At 40.8% G+C, this 18,154-nt stretch overlaps 1 protein-coding gene across 1 annotated transcript in view; it reads left to right on the top strand.

Annotated features, from left to right (window-relative positions):
* Window positions 1–9,600: 9,600 nt before the first annotated feature.
* FRMD4A (FERM domain containing 4A) overlaps window positions 9,601–18,154 on the top strand; it is a 593,356-nt gene continuing 584,802 nt past the window's right edge. The window contains exons 1-2 of the mRNA XM_060192202.1: window positions 9,601–9,719; window positions 10,188–10,312. Of these exons, the coding sequence (XP_060048185.1) occupies window positions 10,268–10,312 (45 nt within the window). The 5' untranslated portion in view covers window positions 9,601–9,719; window positions 10,188–10,267. The remainder of the gene's footprint in view (window positions 9,720–10,187; window positions 10,313–18,154) is intronic.

The raw sequence follows: 18,154 nt of genomic DNA, 5'->3' as shown, positions 1-18,154 counted from the left end.
ATTGTCTGGGAAGATGGTGTCATAGTTGGAAAAAGGACTAGGAAGCTGCATCAGGGAAGAGAGTAGCTCCCAAATATGGGAAAAGTATATAAGTATTGTTGACTGTAAACCCCATCGATCTGATCTGTGGCCCATGTTCAGCACAGGAGCCTATGTAACTTCTGTATCCCTGTAGGTCTTAGCTTGCATTCTGTGGTCATGGCTAGGAACATTCCAGGCTGTGCCAATTTCAGGACCCATCTTCCTCGGGTGATAGGCAGGCAGAATATGTTATCCAACCTCCCTTCAGAGAATGGAATATTCCTTAACATTGTTGATCCACATTGAGGTCCAGGTCCGTTAGGGGGGCTCCCTAACTTCTAAAAATCTTTTTATTGGAGGTAAGTCCAGGTTTTGGACTGTGGTAGATTTTGTAAAAAACAGTCTACCTTTATAGCAATAGCTTACTATTTTAGCCATTCTTTACTTTTTAGATGTTATAAATATTCAAGTGGCTAGACATACACCAGTTTCTGTGAGAGAGAGCTTATGTTCACACGTATCCATAAACTACTGCAAAATATATACCTGAAAGCAGGATTACACTAGAGTTTGCAGTGAGTACCTCCCTAACACTTCCTCTCCACTATTCCAAACTTGGGATCCATGATTGCTCAACAAATTGTTTGGCTTTGTATGTTAACTCTCTTTTCAATCACCAGGTTCCAGATGCCACCAGGATGCTGACTAGGCTTCCCTGGATTGAAGACCCCACCAATGTGTCCTGGAGCTCAGATTCCCCAGAGACACACCTTACTAGGGAAAGAGAGAGGCAGACTGGGAGTATGGACCGACCAGTCAACGCCCATGTTCAGCGGGGAAGCAATTACAGAAGCCAGACCCTCTACCTTCTGCAACCCTCAACGACCCTGGGTCCATGCTCCCAGAGGGCTAGAGAATGGGAAGGCTATCATGGGAGAGGGTGGGTTATGGGGATTGGGTGGTGGGAATTGTGTGGAGTTGTACCCCTCCTACCTTATGCCTTTGTTCACTAATCCTTTCTTAAATAAAAAATTAAAAAAAAAAAAATTCAAGTGGCTGTTGGTGGAAAAAGAGCCCCCCCCCCCCCCCCGCCACTGTAGTGTTCCTTTTAAAAACCAGAGCACTGCTCAGTTGTGGTTTATGGTGTGTGTGTGTTTGGGGGAGTGGATTGAACCTGAGACTTGGAGTCTGAAGTATGAGAGTCTCTTTACATACGCATTATACTATTTTTCCTGCCCTGTATTGTGTACCTTTTGAGGATATTTCTTATGAAACTTTTTAGACTTATTTTAGTTTTTATCTGTCCTTTTTATTTCCCTATCAATTTAGAAGTTGGTTGTCAATTTCCACAATAAAAACCAGGTGGGATATTGACTGGATTTTTTCTATCTATAAATCAGTTGGATAAGAATTGACATATAGATAACATTGAATTTTCTTTTCCAAGAGCCTAGTATATCTTTCAATTTATTAAGTTCTTAATTATTCTCAGCAATGTTTTGTTGATTTTAGTAGACAGTCCTATCACATTAGTATCAGATTTACCCTTAGGCCTGTCATGTTATCTGGTGCTATTATGAATTTTAATGTGCTTTAATTTAAATCTCTTGTGGGTGCTATATAAAAATACAAAAGATTTTTAAATTTTGATCTTTTATCCTTTAACTTTATAAACTTTTTCTTTTTTCTGTTTTGTCTTTTTAAAAAATTTTATTGCTACCAATAAAATTATTGTTGGGTCTTGGTAGACATACAACAAATACACTGCTCCTGGAGATCATTTTTTTCTTTTTCTTTTTAATTTGGTATGGCAGAGATAAATTGAAAGGGGATTGGGAGATAGGGAGAGAGAAAGAGATATATGTAGCACTGCTTCATTGCTTCTGAACCTTTCCTCCCTGTAAGTGGGGACTAGGGGCTTGAATCCATATCCTTGTGCTTGGTAACATGTGTTCTCAACCAGGTGCACCACTGCCTGCCCTTAAGCTGTTTCATCCATTAGTGTTTTGTTGTTGTTGTTGTTTGTTTTTATATTTCTCAAGTTTTCTTCGTGAAAGATTATGTTGGCTGTGACTGAAGACTGTTTTACTTCTTCTTTTCCAGTCTGAATAGATATTTCCTCTTCTGGCTTGACTGCACTATCTAGAATCTCCAGATATGACCTTGGGTCCATACCCCCAGAGGGTTAAAAAACAGTAAAGCTATCAGGGGAGGGGATGGGATATGGGGTTCTGGTGGTGGGAACTGTGTGGAGCTGTACCCCTCTTATCCTATGGTTTTGTCAATGTTTCATATATATATGATTTCCAAAATAATGTTGGAGAACAGTTCTGAGAGTAGATATTATTGCCTTGTTCCTGATCTTAAGGAAAAGGTGTTTAGTCTTTTGCACTAGTTAGTTTTCTGAATTTAAAAAGTTAGGAGTAGATATTAAATATTGTCTGTTACTTTTCATGTGTCTATTAAGGTTATCATGTGCCTTTTTCTTTATTAATAAATTGTTAATATAGTGATTCTTGTAGTATGTTAAACCAACTGTATTCCTGGAATAAGTATTGACTGGCCACTAAACATTATCCTCTTTACATATTGCTGGAGTTTAACTTTTATCATTTTGTTTAGAGTTTTAACATCTTTGTTCATTAGATATAATGACTGGCACTTTTCTCATGTTGTCTTTGTTTAGCTTTGTTGCCAGGTTAATGCTAGCATCATAAAATAAGTTCAGAAACATTTCCTCTTTTAAGTTTCCTAAGAGAGTAGAACTGGTATTATTTCTTCCATAAATATTTGCTAGGACTCAAGAGTGAAGCCATCTGGACCTGGAGCTTTCTTTGTGGGAGATTTTATTTCTTTTTTAAGATGCTTGTCTCTGGTTGTCTGGAAAAAAATGCTATTTGAAAAAAAATTAGCTGAAAATTTTTGCTTTTATTTGCTGTTTTTTTATCTTTATTCCTTTGCATATGATATGTATTTGTTCCCTTCTGGTTGTTTTTAACATGTTTATTGCTGATATCAATCAATTTGATTATGATGTTCCTCGATGTAGATATTCTAAATATCTCTTATGCTCAAAAATTGCTCACATAATGTAGGGAAATTTTGGTTATTGTTTCTTCAGATATATTTCCTGTTTCTCTGTTTCTTTGGAAATACAAATTATATGTAGTGGAGCTGTTTGAAATTGCCCTATAGGGCTGGGGAGATAGCATAGTGGTTGTGTAGATACTTTCACTCCTGAGGTGCCAAAAACCCCAGGTTCAGTCCTCAGAACCACCACAAACCAGAACTGAACAGTGCTGTAGTGTAAATCAAACAAACAAACTTTTAAAATATTTGACATTGTAGTTCTTAATCTATGGAAGTTCAGGTTGGTTCTTTTTATATATCTTCCCTATCATTGCTTAACTTTTTGAACATATTAAATTAAATTGTGATAACTTTTTTAATGTTCTTTGTTGCTAATGATAGCATCCTCATTATTTCTTGATGATCTTGATTGATTTGCCTTCCACTTAGTGGTCAATTTTTCCTACATCATGTCAAAAAGTACTGGCTTCTTATATTGTGTCCATTTTTCATTGTTTTAATAGAAAGATAAACCTGGTCCCTATTACTCCATCATGGTTGAATACAGACTTTTATTCCTAGCCTCCTAAAACATTAGTATTTACATGATTACAAACTTGTCTATGAATTTATCATCTTATAATCAAATAAACATGGGTTTATTTGATTCTAATGGGCTCATGGGTTCAAGTCCCTAGAAGGTCCCCACTTGCAGGAGGAAGCTTCATAAGCAGTGAAGTAGTGCTACAGGTCTCCTTCTCTATCTTCTCTTTCCCTCTCAATTCCTCTGACTCTATCCAATAAATAAAAACATTAAAAAACATTATATCCCAGTGTTTCCAGATATATAATTTCGTAATTTCCAATTTAGTAGATCCAAAATACTCCATGATATGTCAGACTTCCTTGAGAGAAGTTTATACATTAAAGAATGATTTATTTTATATAACTTTCAAAAAAATTTCAGATGACTGACTAGAAAAAAGACCTACTGAATAAGAATAATGCCTTATGAATTAAAAGGAAATATAAGACTGAGAAAAACCAAGGCAGTAAGAATGCCAACTATGGTAATAGCTACTCTCATTGAAAGTCAAATTCATCTTTGGGTATTCTGGCAGCCAAATGTGCCAGCTGTGATTAGCTCCATTATTTTCATTATCAGTATAAAAAAGACCTCTAAGGAGAAACTAACAGTGAGGGAATACCTACTATGTTCAGTTGAACAAAGAGCATAATCATGTTTTGTTTGATTTCTTCCTCACCCTCATGATAGCTTTCCAGGACCACAGAACAAATAATGGAATAGGATTTTTGATTTCCAAGATTCTGGGGCCAAAATCATCCATATATGTACAGGAGAGACAGACGTTTTCCTTCTACTAAATTCTGGGGGAAATTTCTCATGTGTGACCTTTTGACAAACAGGTGTGAGTGGTCTCCTAATTAATGTCTTCACAGCAGTTTCATACTAGATGTAGGAGAGAGTTTGATTATTATTAAAAATTTATTTATTAATTTTTATGAGTAAAAGATATAAACCAGAGCACTGCTCAGCTCTGGCATGTGCAGTGCTGGGGGGATCAAACTTCTAACATGTAAGTCCTGTGCTCTAACATGATAAGCTATATCACTAGCACTGAATGGCTGTTTTTGGTCATGGATTTTGATTGCTCTATAGGTAGATTTGGATGAACAATGTCAACACAAGCATTTTCACTGCAACTATATTTGCTATATAATTTGTTGAACCCAAGACAATATTGCAGTAGAGGAGAAAGAAAAATAAGGGTGGTGTTACAAATGACATCATAGCATATGGAAACTTAACACAGTTGTGAAATACAAAGTAGTTTAATAAAAATGTATTGTGATAAATAAAAAGTATTTGAATATATTTATAAATTTGTTAAGATTCTTGCAAATCCTTGTGAAAAAGTGATGTCTTGTTGTGAGTTATACCTAAGCACTTACCTTAAAAATTTTACATTCATTTGCATTATTATTATTATTATTATTATTTTTGCCTCCAGGCTGGGGCTAGGTGCCTGCACCACGAATCCACTGCTCCTGGAGGCCCTTTTTTTTTTTCCTTTTGTTGCCCTTGTTTTTATCATTGTTGTGGTTATTATTGTTGTTGTTATTAATGTCATTGTTGTTGGATAGGACAGAGAGAAATGGCGAGAGGAGGGGAAGACAGAGAGGGGGAGAGAAAGATAGACACCTGCAGACTTGCTTCATCACTTGTGAAGTGACCCCCCTTGCAGGTGGGGAGCCGGGAACTCAAACCGGGATCCTTATGCCAGTCCTTGCGCTTGTCACATGCACTTGACCCACTGCACTACCGCCCAACCCCCCATTCACATTATTATAGATAATATGTATGTATACATTTCAGTGATCAAACTTACTGCAAATTTGGAATCTGAAAATGGGAAATGATGGAATACTGCTCTTCTAGAAAGTGCTAACACTGTTTGCCCAGAATGGTTTTCTTAATTTTTTAATATTTATTTATATTTATTTTTCCCTTTTGTTGCCCTTGTTTTTTATTGTTGTTGTTTATGTTGTCGTTGTTAGATAGGACAGAGAGAAATGGAGAAAGGAGGGGAAGACAGAGGGGGAGAGAAAGAGAGACACCTGCAGACCTACTTCACCGCCTGTGAAGCGACTGCCCTGCAGGTGGGGAGGCGGGGGCTTGAACCGGGATCCTTATACCAGTCCTTGCACTTCACGCCACGTGCGTGCGCTTAACCTGTTACACTACTGCCTGACTCACAAGAATGGTTTTCTTGCCTCATCAATGAAGAAGTAAAATCAGATGAATCACCATTTAGTTTTTACTTCTATTCCTCGTACACACGCTCACGCACATGCACACACACATTAATTACCTTGTGACCATTTAGTTTTGTGACTAAATAATTTGTGGCCAGTATACTGGGCATTGTGACTAAATAAATATCCTATAGAAAACCCTGTAGGGGGTGACACACTAAAAGGTGTTCTGTTACTCCATGGGACTTTCCCTTAGCCAGGGATAGAATTTGGTTCCTTACATGAAAGGAAGACTGTCAGCAGGCCGCCCTTTGCTGGGATCTGAACCATTCCTACACAACATTTAAGACTCAGCTATCTCCTTCCTCAGTCTTTTTACCTGTCAGTTTCTGGGTCTGTTTTGCACTGGCTCTTCTTCCTCAGACTGATACATAGCCTTTCATTCACACTTTAGTTTGCATGTCCATAGGTCTAGCAGATAGTAATACCCTCCAGATACCTTTGTGGGATAACCTTCTCACTGGGAGGCTGGGGCAATCCTCCCCTTCTCTGGGAAGTTGGGGCTCTGCTCCCTTATTCACGAAGTCCCATGTCCCAGTCCTCCTGTGTTTTCCTGGCCCCTTTCTCTTGGTGCTAGGCATTTTACTTAGCATTTCATCTAGCATCTCAGTATAATGTTACTGATCACTTGCTGCTTTCTGAGCTTGGAGCTCAAGGAGTGCACAGAGGTGCTTGTTCTTACCTCAGGTTGCTCACTCTTAGCTGGGGAGAAGGAAGAGTGAAGGGAATAACTGTCATAACATAAACAATATACAAGGTGAGCAGAACACTACTAACATATATGCAGGGCAGGGAATCAAACCCAGGGCTTAATGCATGCAAGTCTTAGGCTCTACCTGGAACTAACCAGCCATGATTTACTAAATTTTTAAAATTACTACTTTTATGAAAGAGAGAGACAAGAGCATTGATCAGCTCTGGGATATGTAGTACCTGGGACTTCAGGCATGCAAGTCCTGTGCTTTACCACTGAGATATCACCCATCTGACATTGGGTATTAGATAAACATATGTAGTTTTGCTAAACTCACTTCACCCATCTCCCATGTTGTTTGGTGAGGAGCCCAGGTGCATTCATTATGTCATTCCAGTTTCTTTCTGGCTGTGGGCCAGGTTTTGGGATAGCTTACATGGCTGGTGCCAAGGAGAAGAGCCTCAGCATCTCTGTTACGTAAGTTTTGTCTGTCTGTCTGTCTGTCCCATGAAAGCTGGGGCTTCTGCTCTGTCTGTAGACTCAAAGGCCATGTTAGGAGATTCTGGTGATATAAGTCTTGATTTGCTACTGAGTTCATGTCCTGGACTGAGGTCATTTAACCAATAAGAGTCAGCCACTGAGTATGGCTGGTAGTTGGCTGGTACCTCCCTCTTTCTCCTTCTCTGTGTTTTACCCCAAGACATGCAAGTGCCATTCCTGCTAGGAGCCCTTCTCAACTGGATGAATGTTCTGTAACCTACATTGTAGACTCCACCTTGCACCTACTCCAGTCCCTTCTGTCTCAGTTACTTTGCTGCCCTGAGAGGGCCCATCTAGGGATCTTCTCTGAATATGAGACCTGCCCAGGCTTGGTTTTCTTTTTTCAACTTTTTTCTTTTTTAGAGCTCGGGTCTCAAACAGGTATAATTTTACTATACCAGTTTCACTACCCTGGGCCCCCTTCCATCACACATATCCTGTAGGGTCTCTGCAGCCAAACTGCATCCATCCATACCCGCTGCTGCCATAGCCTGGAGGTTTATTGTTGTCCTTTGCTCTCCAAGCATATTGTCCATATAGAGCCATCAAAAAAAGTCACCCAAAAAGACATTCAGTTATTACCCTATTTCCAGTCCAGAAAGAATCATGTTCTTGGAACCAAAAGTGCATTTGTCCAGCTTCTTGCTTGCTTAGAGTATTTGTTTGTAAATCACTTTAGATTACTTGTTGCATATTACCTCATTGAATAATGAGCCTTGTGTAACAGCATGCTTTCCAGATAAAAACCATCTGGAGGGCAGGGTGGATGATTTAGGATTACTTACCTACAAAGTTTATCGAATACTGATCAAGTGGTTAGAATGGTCTGCAGTGTTAAGGTAACATGATGGATGTGTTCTTTAAATCATTGTTGCTACCGCCGCCACCGCCACCATCACCACCACCACCACCACCACCGCTGCCATCAGGTTCTATTATAAAACCCACAGCAATTTAAGAATGTCCTGTCAGTTTGGTGTAAAACCATACATCACATCTTGGTTTTAAGCATTGATAGTAGGGAGTGATTTTCTCAAAGACTCCTGGGTTCTACGGCTTTTAGAATCTAGTCAGATAAGCAATGAGGGAGAAATCGTTTTATCTACTGTGTGACTGGGTTTTTTTTTTTTTTAAAGACTCTGTGCCAAGTACTGTGACAATTGAATAAATTCTTGTGAAAAGTGAAGGTATTTCATTTTATAGGAAAGACAGCCAAAATTGTCCAAGGGACATTTAAAGGGTATTAATCCCCCCCACTTCTGTCTCTCTCTCTCTCTCTTTTTTTTTTTTTTTTTGCATCTCTGGGGAATTAATGGCTCTGAGCTGATTTTTTTTCAGATAGAGACAAAGAGGGAGAGAGAGATAAAGAGAAATAGAAAAGGAGAGGGAGAAAGAAATGGAATGAACACCAGGGCAACATTCTGGAATACACATTGCCAGGGATTGAACTTTGAACTTCATGCATGTAAGTTCAACATTCTGTCCACTGTTAAACCTTCTGGCTCTTATTTATTTTTAAAGAGCTTTTATTCATTTTTAATGAGATATGAGAGAGAGAGAGAGAGAGAGAAGCTGACCAGAGTACTGCTGCTCATCTCTGGTATATGCCATGATGCAGTGTCAGAGACTTCAGGCATCCAAGTTCTGTGCTCTTATGCTGAACTATCTCGCCATCTCCCAGCTTCTTATTTAGAAGGTTGGTTTCTGTGTTCCTCCATGTTTCACTGTTCAACTGATTTAAAAGCATGTTTGAATGTTTGGAGTCAGACAGGAGGTGAGTGAAGGGAGCAATCAGAAAAGGATATGACAAACCTTTATTATATTAGCAATAGCTATATTTAGTTGAATAAGCAGGGTCCAAAAGAAGACTTGAACTTTGGCAGGGCTTATAAAAAAATATGCTTTAATTTTCTGATACGTTTGACTCTGAGAAGCTTTTTGAGCCAATCATAAATAAGACTGGACAGATTTCCTTTTTCTGTTTTTTTGTTTGTTTTGTTTTTTTGCCATTTGGCATCTTCCAAGAAAAATGCTACAGGATACTATTTTCAAGGCTAATTTGTCTTTATATATATTGGTCTTGAGCAGTGTTTCTGGGCACAAATTAGTCCCATCCTGCTTCCCTGAGCTAGACAGGCTTCTTCAAAATTCCTAACAGGCAGCCTGTTGGAGAGATGTGAGGGGAGGGGAACGGAGGGAGGTAGGGAATAAGGGAGAGAGAGGTAGAGGGTGTCGGCATGCTGCGTTCATGTGGTACAGGCAGGGAGATGAGAACGCTAACAGAACAGGCAGTGTAATTACATGTTCCCCACAAGTATGTTAGCCCCATGGGAAATCCAGCTCGGTGGTCTACTTGGGGAAAAAAAGTAGATTTGGGAAAAGTGGCTGGGGTCAGTGTAAAAGTGACTTTAGTTGGGTTTGGAGGAGGGCATGTGCTGATCTCCTGTGACTGCCTGGAACTCCTGGTCAGCTTGGGCTTTCTGCCTCACAGAGATTTGCTTTTGCAAAAAGGACACACCTTTCTGCAGGAAAGAAGCTGCTGACCAGATTGCGAGAGGTAGGTTATGACATTCAGCATGTTTATGCAGCAGAATTGCTGAGCGATGCTTAGAGGTCGTGTGTGTGTGTGTGTGTGTGTGTGTGTGTGTGTGTGTGTGTGTGTGTGTGTGTTTTCAGGCTGGCTGATTTATCTGCAATGGGGCATGGTTTATTTTAATTGTCAGAAGAGTTGCTGCCTTGGCTAAGGTAGCAGTTAAAAAGCCTGTCATGGAAGCATTTACATCTGCGTTTGATGTGGTTTCTGTGCAGCTTGAGGGAAGCTAGGCAGGGATCACCTTTAAATAACCTGCAGATTCCGATTTTTCCATCATCTTTCTCCCCCTCCCAGAAGCACTGGTTCCCACCCTTCTTCCCACCATCCCTCTGACATCCTCCCCATCCTACCCCCACCCCATGTGAATTGTGGCCTCTGTGTGTCCAGAACCTTCTGTGCTCTGAGTCTGGATTTCTGACTGCTCTGCTGTAGGTGTCTGTGGATGCTCTGCTGTCACCCAGGACCCAGGCAGACGGACTGTGTAGAACGTTTGTGCATGGGAATCGGAGACCATGGCTGTGCAGCTGGTGCCTGACTCTGCTCTCAGCCTGCTGATGGTAAGTGCTTGGGAGGAGGTGGGGCCCAGCCTAGCTTCTTTCAGTATAATATTGCAAATGCATCTCAGGGCAGGAATGGGGGTAGAGGACTGCAGGAGCTGCAGACATGTTATATATATGCTCTGTTTCATCCCCAGGCTCTTTTGCAGTGGTTTTGTGGGTAAGAGGCTCAGCCATGACAAAGCACTCCAGGGAAAGGAGCACTAGATTTGCCATTTTAGAAACTTGTTGCTTTTATGCTATTTTGAGAGATGTGCTTGCAAACAGGTGCTCAGAGCCTCTGGAAATAGATTCCCACTAACATCTCCCCAGGCTCTCAGCAACCTTCTCCCCATCCCCAAACGCCCTGGATTTTGTATCCAAATCCAAGTAATCACATTTATTTATTTGTTTGATCTCTTCTCTTAGCAACTGTGGGATTATTCTGCCTACTGATGGGGGTGGTGATTGAATGGCTTCCCTTTCTAGGTGCCCACTTGTTGTCTGCTCAGACTACCCTGCAGAATTAGTGAGAAGGAAGTTGTGGTGACCTTTTGTGACCTTGGCCTATGGAACCCAGGAAGCTATGTCTCAAGGCTCAGGTGACACAGATCTGCCTGGTCCAGGCATTTGCAGGGGTGGGGTAGGGGGACCTCACCCACCCTGGCCTACACTTTTCCACCATCCTCAGAAAGGCCATCTCTCTTGGCACATAAAAGCAAGCAAGCACAGTGGCCTCCTCTGACAAACTGTTTTGCTTGACACTTGGCTCTTGCTGGTGGCTCCTGTTGTCACTAGATCCTCCCCGAGGCAGCCCACATGTTGGATGAAGGTGGCCAGAAGTGGCACACTCTGGGCTTAGTGTGTGGAGGTTTCTAATGGTCACATGGGGGTATTTTCCGGAAAAGCATAAGTGCTTTTACTGTGTGTATTGATCTCTGTTTTCTGTCCAAGAAGGGAAAATGCAGCTTGGGGAGGTCTGATGATTTTATATAGGTTGCTTGGAGAGGACTCTTTGAGAAGTCCACCCTTGATATGGCTGTACAGGTCAGGGAAAGAAGGACCCAGATGTCTGGGTTGCATGTTGCCCTAAATGTCATTTAGGTCACTGAGACATTTGAAAGACTTACAGACTCCTCAACTTCTACTAGTTTCTGATTTCACTGACTGTGAAGGCTGGAAGGATGAAAGGCTGCTTTCTGAAAAAAATTACCCTAGTCTTATTTGGTCTCTGTGGTCTGATAGGCCTGTAACTTAATGGTACCTCAACCTCCACCATCTATCTCTGGTCACATAAGTGAATTATCAAGGTTCTGAGTAGTTGACCATGACTTTCACTGAAGTGGCAGTGTCTCTACGGACAAGAAACTCCTAGAAAACTGGGTTATGTGCAAAACCGAAAATAAAACCAACCTAACTAGAGGCACATAGAGGCTCACACAGATACACACGTTTTTTATCAACTATGATTTCATAAATAGAAATCTTTCATTACATGAACATAGTGATGAAATGGCTTCTTAAAAAGTAGCTTCAGGGAGAACTGGACCTGCTTGCATGTAGATTCCAGTCCTGAATTCTTCCAGTTTCTGAGTGTGTGGCTAGGTGTCTGTTTCCCTCCAGGTCTTTAGAAGAGGTCTTGGCAACAGAGCAGAAAGCAGCCTAGCTTCTCTTGCCACACCCGCCCAGGTTCTCCCAAATATCATAGCTGATGTCCCAGGAATCTCTGCCACTCAGACTTTCTCCTGCATTTGTCAGCAGCCTCTGCCCTCAGATCCCTCTGGATTGCACCTCCTGCCTGGATGGAAGGATTCCACATGCATCTTTGGAAAGGCAGGGGAAATGCTTCTGATACTGTGATGGATCATTCAACTGGAGCAATCCTAGTATTGTGTGTAATGGGACTTGAAGACCATTTTCTGGTTCATGTTTGGTTCAGTGGAAATTGCCACTGTGAAGTCTGTTGGGGTCTTTTTCCCCTCTACTTTTCAGGGTCAACCTCCAAAGATGATAACTTCCATCAACTTTTTTTCATGCTGAGACAAGTCTCAAAGTGTACAAGCAAGTCAAGGAGGAAATCAAGAAGGGAAAGAGGCCATTTACAGAGTGTATTTGGCTGTGAGTTACAGAATGTGTCTGGCTGTGTGTGCAAATGTAATTATTTATGAAGCCAACAGTCTCTGCTCTGAACATAGGGTGTGCCTGCTGCTTGATATGGGAGCATGAAGGGGAGCTCTGAACACCCAGACTGGGGGAAAGATAGTGACCCATTATAGTTCTGATTCTGTGCTGTAATTGCTGGACTGCAGGGTAATGGGGTGAACATCTGATCACACTCCCTGCTTTGGGATAAGGAGTCAGTCAGAGTGTATGAGCAGTTTAGGTGCTCAGCAATGCAGGGCAGAACATATTTATCTGGTTATAGAACTACAACAGAGTCAGGAGATGGAGAACCTTATCCTGTCACCATCTGTGACATTCACAAGTAGTATTATTGGCTGCATCTTTCTTCTACTGTGCCTACTTAAGTCATTTGCTGAGGTCTGCCTCTTCATGTCTGGGGCCCCTTCCAACTCTTTTCCATGTAATATAAGACTGCTAGGAATGGTGGTTCCATTTCACAACTACTTACTAGGCAATTGGTAATGCCTTCTTTAGTATTTTGTCTTATTTCCACACTGTGCATGCAAGTAGTGATTTTAGTTATTTTTTATTTTCTTATTGGGGTATTAATGGTTTATAGTCGACAGTAAAATACAATAGTTTATGCATTTCTCAGTTTTCCACATAACAATACAACTCCCACTAAGTGATGCTTTTAGGTGTTAGAATTTCTTCTCATCTGCCTGGTTTCTATGCAAGTGAGTTCTGATTCTTTGCCAGTATGGATGATGGTGAGGGCTTGTTTATGCTCTGCTGTTAGGAGCCCTACCCCATAGGAGACTAATTTCTTATGTTGGCCAAGAGCAGGTGAACCTATGAAAATAGTTCAGGTGCTGTTCACAGCTGATATTGAGTTTGGGGTGTCTGGGAGGGGTCCCAGTTGTAGGCATATGCTGACTGTCTTGAGGTGGGCAGATTTTATGGATTTCTTTCAAAGGGGATTTAACATGGGATGGTTACCATGTGTGCCAGATGTAGCCCTTCCAAAACCCCAGAAAGGGTAACTATGGAGATAGGGCATGGGCAGTAGTAGATATCATCTCACTTGCCATGAGGAAGCCCACCTCCCCTGCTTTTGAAAAAATCTTGGGAAGCAGGAAAAGCTCCTGCTGCATTCCTCACGGTGCTGGAAACTTCAACATGATCTGATGAATTGTAGAGCAGGAAGCTCTTTGCCAGGCATCACTTGCTGAAATCACGTGGGTTGTGAACACTGGGGTACTAGGGCTTGCTAGAGCCTTTCTTTAGTGATCATTCTTTAATGGCAGAAGAGAGCTGCATAACCAATGGTCTACCCAGGTGGTATTGTGACATTTTGGCTCTTAGATTCTGAAAGCTCAGATGCTAGATTAAAATAGTTTTTTTTAATGTAAATTAGTTGGCTAGGTAATCATGAAAACCATGCTTTTTCTGCAAATGAAGAGTCTTTACATACACTATCTCACAGATGCCCTTCCTCAATTCTGTTTTTTATTATTATTTATAAAATGGAAATATTTATAGGACCATAGGACAGGAGGGGTACATTTCCACACAATTCCCACCACCAGAACTCCATATCCCAGCCCAATCCCTTGATAGCTTTCCTACTCTTTATCCCTCTGGGAGTATGGACTCAGGGTCATTATGGGGTGCAGCAGGTGGGAGGTCTGGCTTCTGTAATTGCTTCTCTTCTTAACGTTGGAATTGGCAGGTCCTTCCATATTCCCAGCCTCTTTCATTTCCTAGTGGGTCAGGGATCTGGGGAGGTAAGGCTCCAGGACACATTGGTAGGGTTGTTTGCCCAGGGAAGTCAAACTTCCCAATTCTGTTTTTAAGACTAAAATATGTTTGACAATCGGAATTTGGGGCTCATTCAGTGGCCACACAAGTGAATTTTATTGGACAGAGTCTCAAAATCAAGGCCCTGGACTGACAAACTGTGCTTTCTCCACCTGAAAGCTTGACAGTTGAGTACCAGGATCTTCTAACTCTTGGGATTAGCTCCTCCTGCCATGGGGTGGGGGGAGAGGGAATCTCACCTCTGAAACTTTCTGTATTCCCCATATTTTTAGGTGGATTATTCTGCCTTCCTGTCCCAATAGATAACAGGTCTGATTTAAATTATCTTGAAGGTTCTTTCCACCCATAAAATTTAATTTCAGATGTCTGATATTCTCTTAAATGAGCTCTATCCCAGGTATATTTTGAATAAATTGATATTGATAACCTGTTCTTTATCTATCCATCAGCATTTACCTTTTAAATAACCAACAAATATTTGCTAAAGATCAACTATATACAAGATTAACACAAGTCACATACTTATTAGCTTTAGTGAGTTTAGTAGCAGCTGGAGAAACAAGCTAGAGACACATGGAGGCAATATCAAGTAGGAATTCAGAGCGGCACATAGAAACTGTGGTAAGACAATGCCAAGCCTGTCACCAGCTGAGCACTGGAGTGCTTCACTTCCAAAATCCCGTGGTGCACTGCTCATCACTGTCTGAGAAATGTGGTCCTTTTTATTGTAGGAATATGTTTGATTTGAGGAAAATGAATCGCCACAGATTCTAGGTTGTGTTCATGAGATGCGAATTAGACTGGCTTGGATGGCGTTCCTGTAACTGACTAAGGGTCACATGGTCCGAAATGCATGTTGAGAGTGGGACCAAGGCCTTAGTTTTATATTTATAACCAAAATGTAACCTGTGACAGGTCTCTGTTGTGAGTTTCTAATAAGACCATGAGTTTTCTTCAGAAACTGGCAAAAGACAATCAAATTTATTTCTGTCTTCAGTAAACAATAATAAGCTGTCTTTAAAAGTGCTTTTGTGTCTCTTGTCAGAATAGGTACTTTATATTCTTTCTTTTCTTTTTTGGGATACTTTATATTCCTATTTTAAGGTAAAGCTCAGATTCAGAGAAATTAAATGACTTGTCCGAGATGATTCAGCTCATATTGAAATTGAAATATTATCCAGATTTCCATGGTTAACTCTTCTTTTTAACATATATTTTGTTAGTGATTTAATATTGATTTACAAAATTATAAGATAATACAGGTATAATTCAACATGTTCCCAACACCAGAGTTCTGGTCCCCATACCATCCACTGGATAGTGCAGTAGTTCTCCCAAGGTTGGATTGGGTTGATTTTATATCTATAATTATCTATCTATATCTCTATTTTTCACAATTTTTCTGCAGTCCTATCTTCCTTTATTTTTAAAAAATTTATTAGTGTCATAATATTGATTTACAAAATTATAAGATAATGGGTATAATTCTATACCATTCCCACTACCAGAGTTCTGTATTCCCATTCCCTACATTGGACTACAGTAGTTCTCCCAAGATTGCAGATATGAGTTAGCTATTATTTCTTTAACTCTCTCGCTCTCTCTAAACCATTTTTATTTTATTCTATGATTATTTTATTTTATTCTATAACACTGCCTTCTCTTTCTAAGTCACATCTACACCTATTACTACTTCTGAATGTCCTTCCAGTTTTCCTCTTCTCTCTCTGGGTCCTGATGGTGTTGGAGTTCAGAGCCCTGTGGTCAGCTTTCGCTATCATTTACCCCATCCTGGATGAATGGACCGAAATTCTTTTTGGAGTGCATGAGATTGGAATTATGGCTTCTGTGATTGTTTCTCTGCTGGACATGGGTGTCGGCAGGTTGATCCATACCTCCTATCTGTTTTTATCTTTCCCTAGTGGGGTAGGGCTCTGGAGAGCCTTCACTTCCTTTCTAAATCACACATATACCTATTACTATTTCCAAGTGTACTTCCTTTCTTTGTCTTCCCTCTTAGATAAGAGAAACAGTGCCTGACTTCCTTTCCTGTTTTCCAGATTCACCCTCCCTTTCAGTGATGATATACAAACAAGATTCCTGGCGACAGGTGCTTCGAGTCCTGGTGGAACTGGGATTCAGAGCTATCTGGTCTTATTCTCTTGTCATTTACCCCTCTTGTAGTATAGGTCAAAATTCTTTTTTGGGTGTAGAAGGAGGGAGTTCTGGCTTCTGTAATTTAGTAATTACATGGATCTTGGCAGTCACTCCATTGTCGTATGCTTTACATTGGTTTGTTCTAGCCCTCCCCCGCCAAGAGAATTGGATGAGTCCTATTAATTTCACGGGCCTGCTTGGCCCCGCCCCAAGGAACCCCGGGAGAGGGTTCCTGAGTTCGAGAGTTGGAGAGTTCCTGAGTTCCTGAGTTCGAGAGTTTCAGAGTTACAGAGTAAGAGAGAGTGCCAGAGAGACAGAGTTCCTGGGTTTCTGAGTTCCAGAGTAAAAGAAAGAGTGCTTGCGCCGCCGAAAAGAGACAGCAGAGTTCTGTTTGGTGATTAGTTTGTCTTAGTTTGTGAATCGTTGTTCCTGAATAAAGAAATACAGCTTCCATGCCCAGCCGTTGTCTCCGCGTCTCTGTTCACCACTGCGAAGCCAACCCGCCTGGCAAGAGCCTTACGAAAATTTAACAACAAATGGCGCCCAACGTGGGGCAACTGCATAGACTTGCGTCGTAGCGGGTGTCCCATAATTGCCTGATGTAAGTTCCTGTGTCGCTAGAATCCAATTCTCTTGGCGGGGGAGGGATAGAACAAACAAATGTAAAGCATACGACACTCCATATCACCCAGCCTTTCTCTGTTTTGACTTGGTGGTGTTGGGCTCTGCATAGGTGAGGTTCAAGGACACATAGGTGAGGTCATCTTTCCAGGTAGGTCAACTAGAACTTATTGGCTAAAGGGCACTAAGGTATAAAGCATAACAAAATGTTTAATAAACAGTAACCCAAAAATTAGGAATAAAGCAGATGAGAAAGAAGCCAGGAAGTATATTTTAAGTATATTCCTAGGGGCCCTTGACTTTACTAATCTTTGCTTGAGCTTAATAACTAGCATGGAGGTGGACTAGAAATATTGTCTGGAAAGATGGTGTCATAGTTGAGAATAGAACTAGAAAGCCTGGTTAGGGTAAAGAGTAGCTTCCAAACTTAAAATTTATAAATATAATTTATAAATACAATTAACTGTTTACAATACTGATCTTACCCAGGGCCTATATCTATTCATATTTAGCACAGCAGCCTGCATGTCCTCCAAATCCCTGTTATACAGAGTTCACAGTCCATGGTCATAGCTGGAAATATTCTTTTTTAATTATTTTTTTATTTTGGGGAGGTAATGTTTTATAGTAAATACAGCTTTTGAAACATGTGTAAAATATCTCATCTTTTTGCAAAAGACTCTCAACCTCAGGCTAGGTCTTCCTCCACCATTATTCACCAGGAGCTGTACCCCTACCACCAACCTGCCCCTAAGTCTTTTACTTTGGTGCAATACACCAAATCCAGTCCAAGTTCTATTTTGTGTTTCCCCTTTCTATTCTTATTTCTCAACTTCTGTCCACAGGTGAGATCATCCCCTATTCATTCTCTTTCTGACTTATCTCACTTAACAAGATTCCTTCAAGCTCCATCCAAGATGAAGTAAAGACGGTGAATTCATCATTCTTAATAGCTGAGTCATATTCTATTGTATATATATCATGTCATTCTTAGCCACTCATCCATCTACTGCTGGACATCTAGGTTACTTCTAGCACAAACTACACTGCTATGAATATAGGTATATATAATTCTTGTGAGATGGGTGTGTTTGGCTCCTTAGGATATATCCTAAGGACAGAAATTACTGGGTCATAGGG

Source organism: Erinaceus europaeus, chromosome 6 (assembly GCF_950295315.1).
Source record: "Erinaceus europaeus chromosome 6, mEriEur2.1, whole genome shotgun sequence".
NCBI classification, from domain to species: domain Eukaryota; kingdom Metazoa; phylum Chordata; class Mammalia; order Eulipotyphla; family Erinaceidae; genus Erinaceus; species Erinaceus europaeus.
Note: the sequence above shows the minus strand (reverse complement) of the source record. Positions and strands in the feature narration are given on the sequence as shown.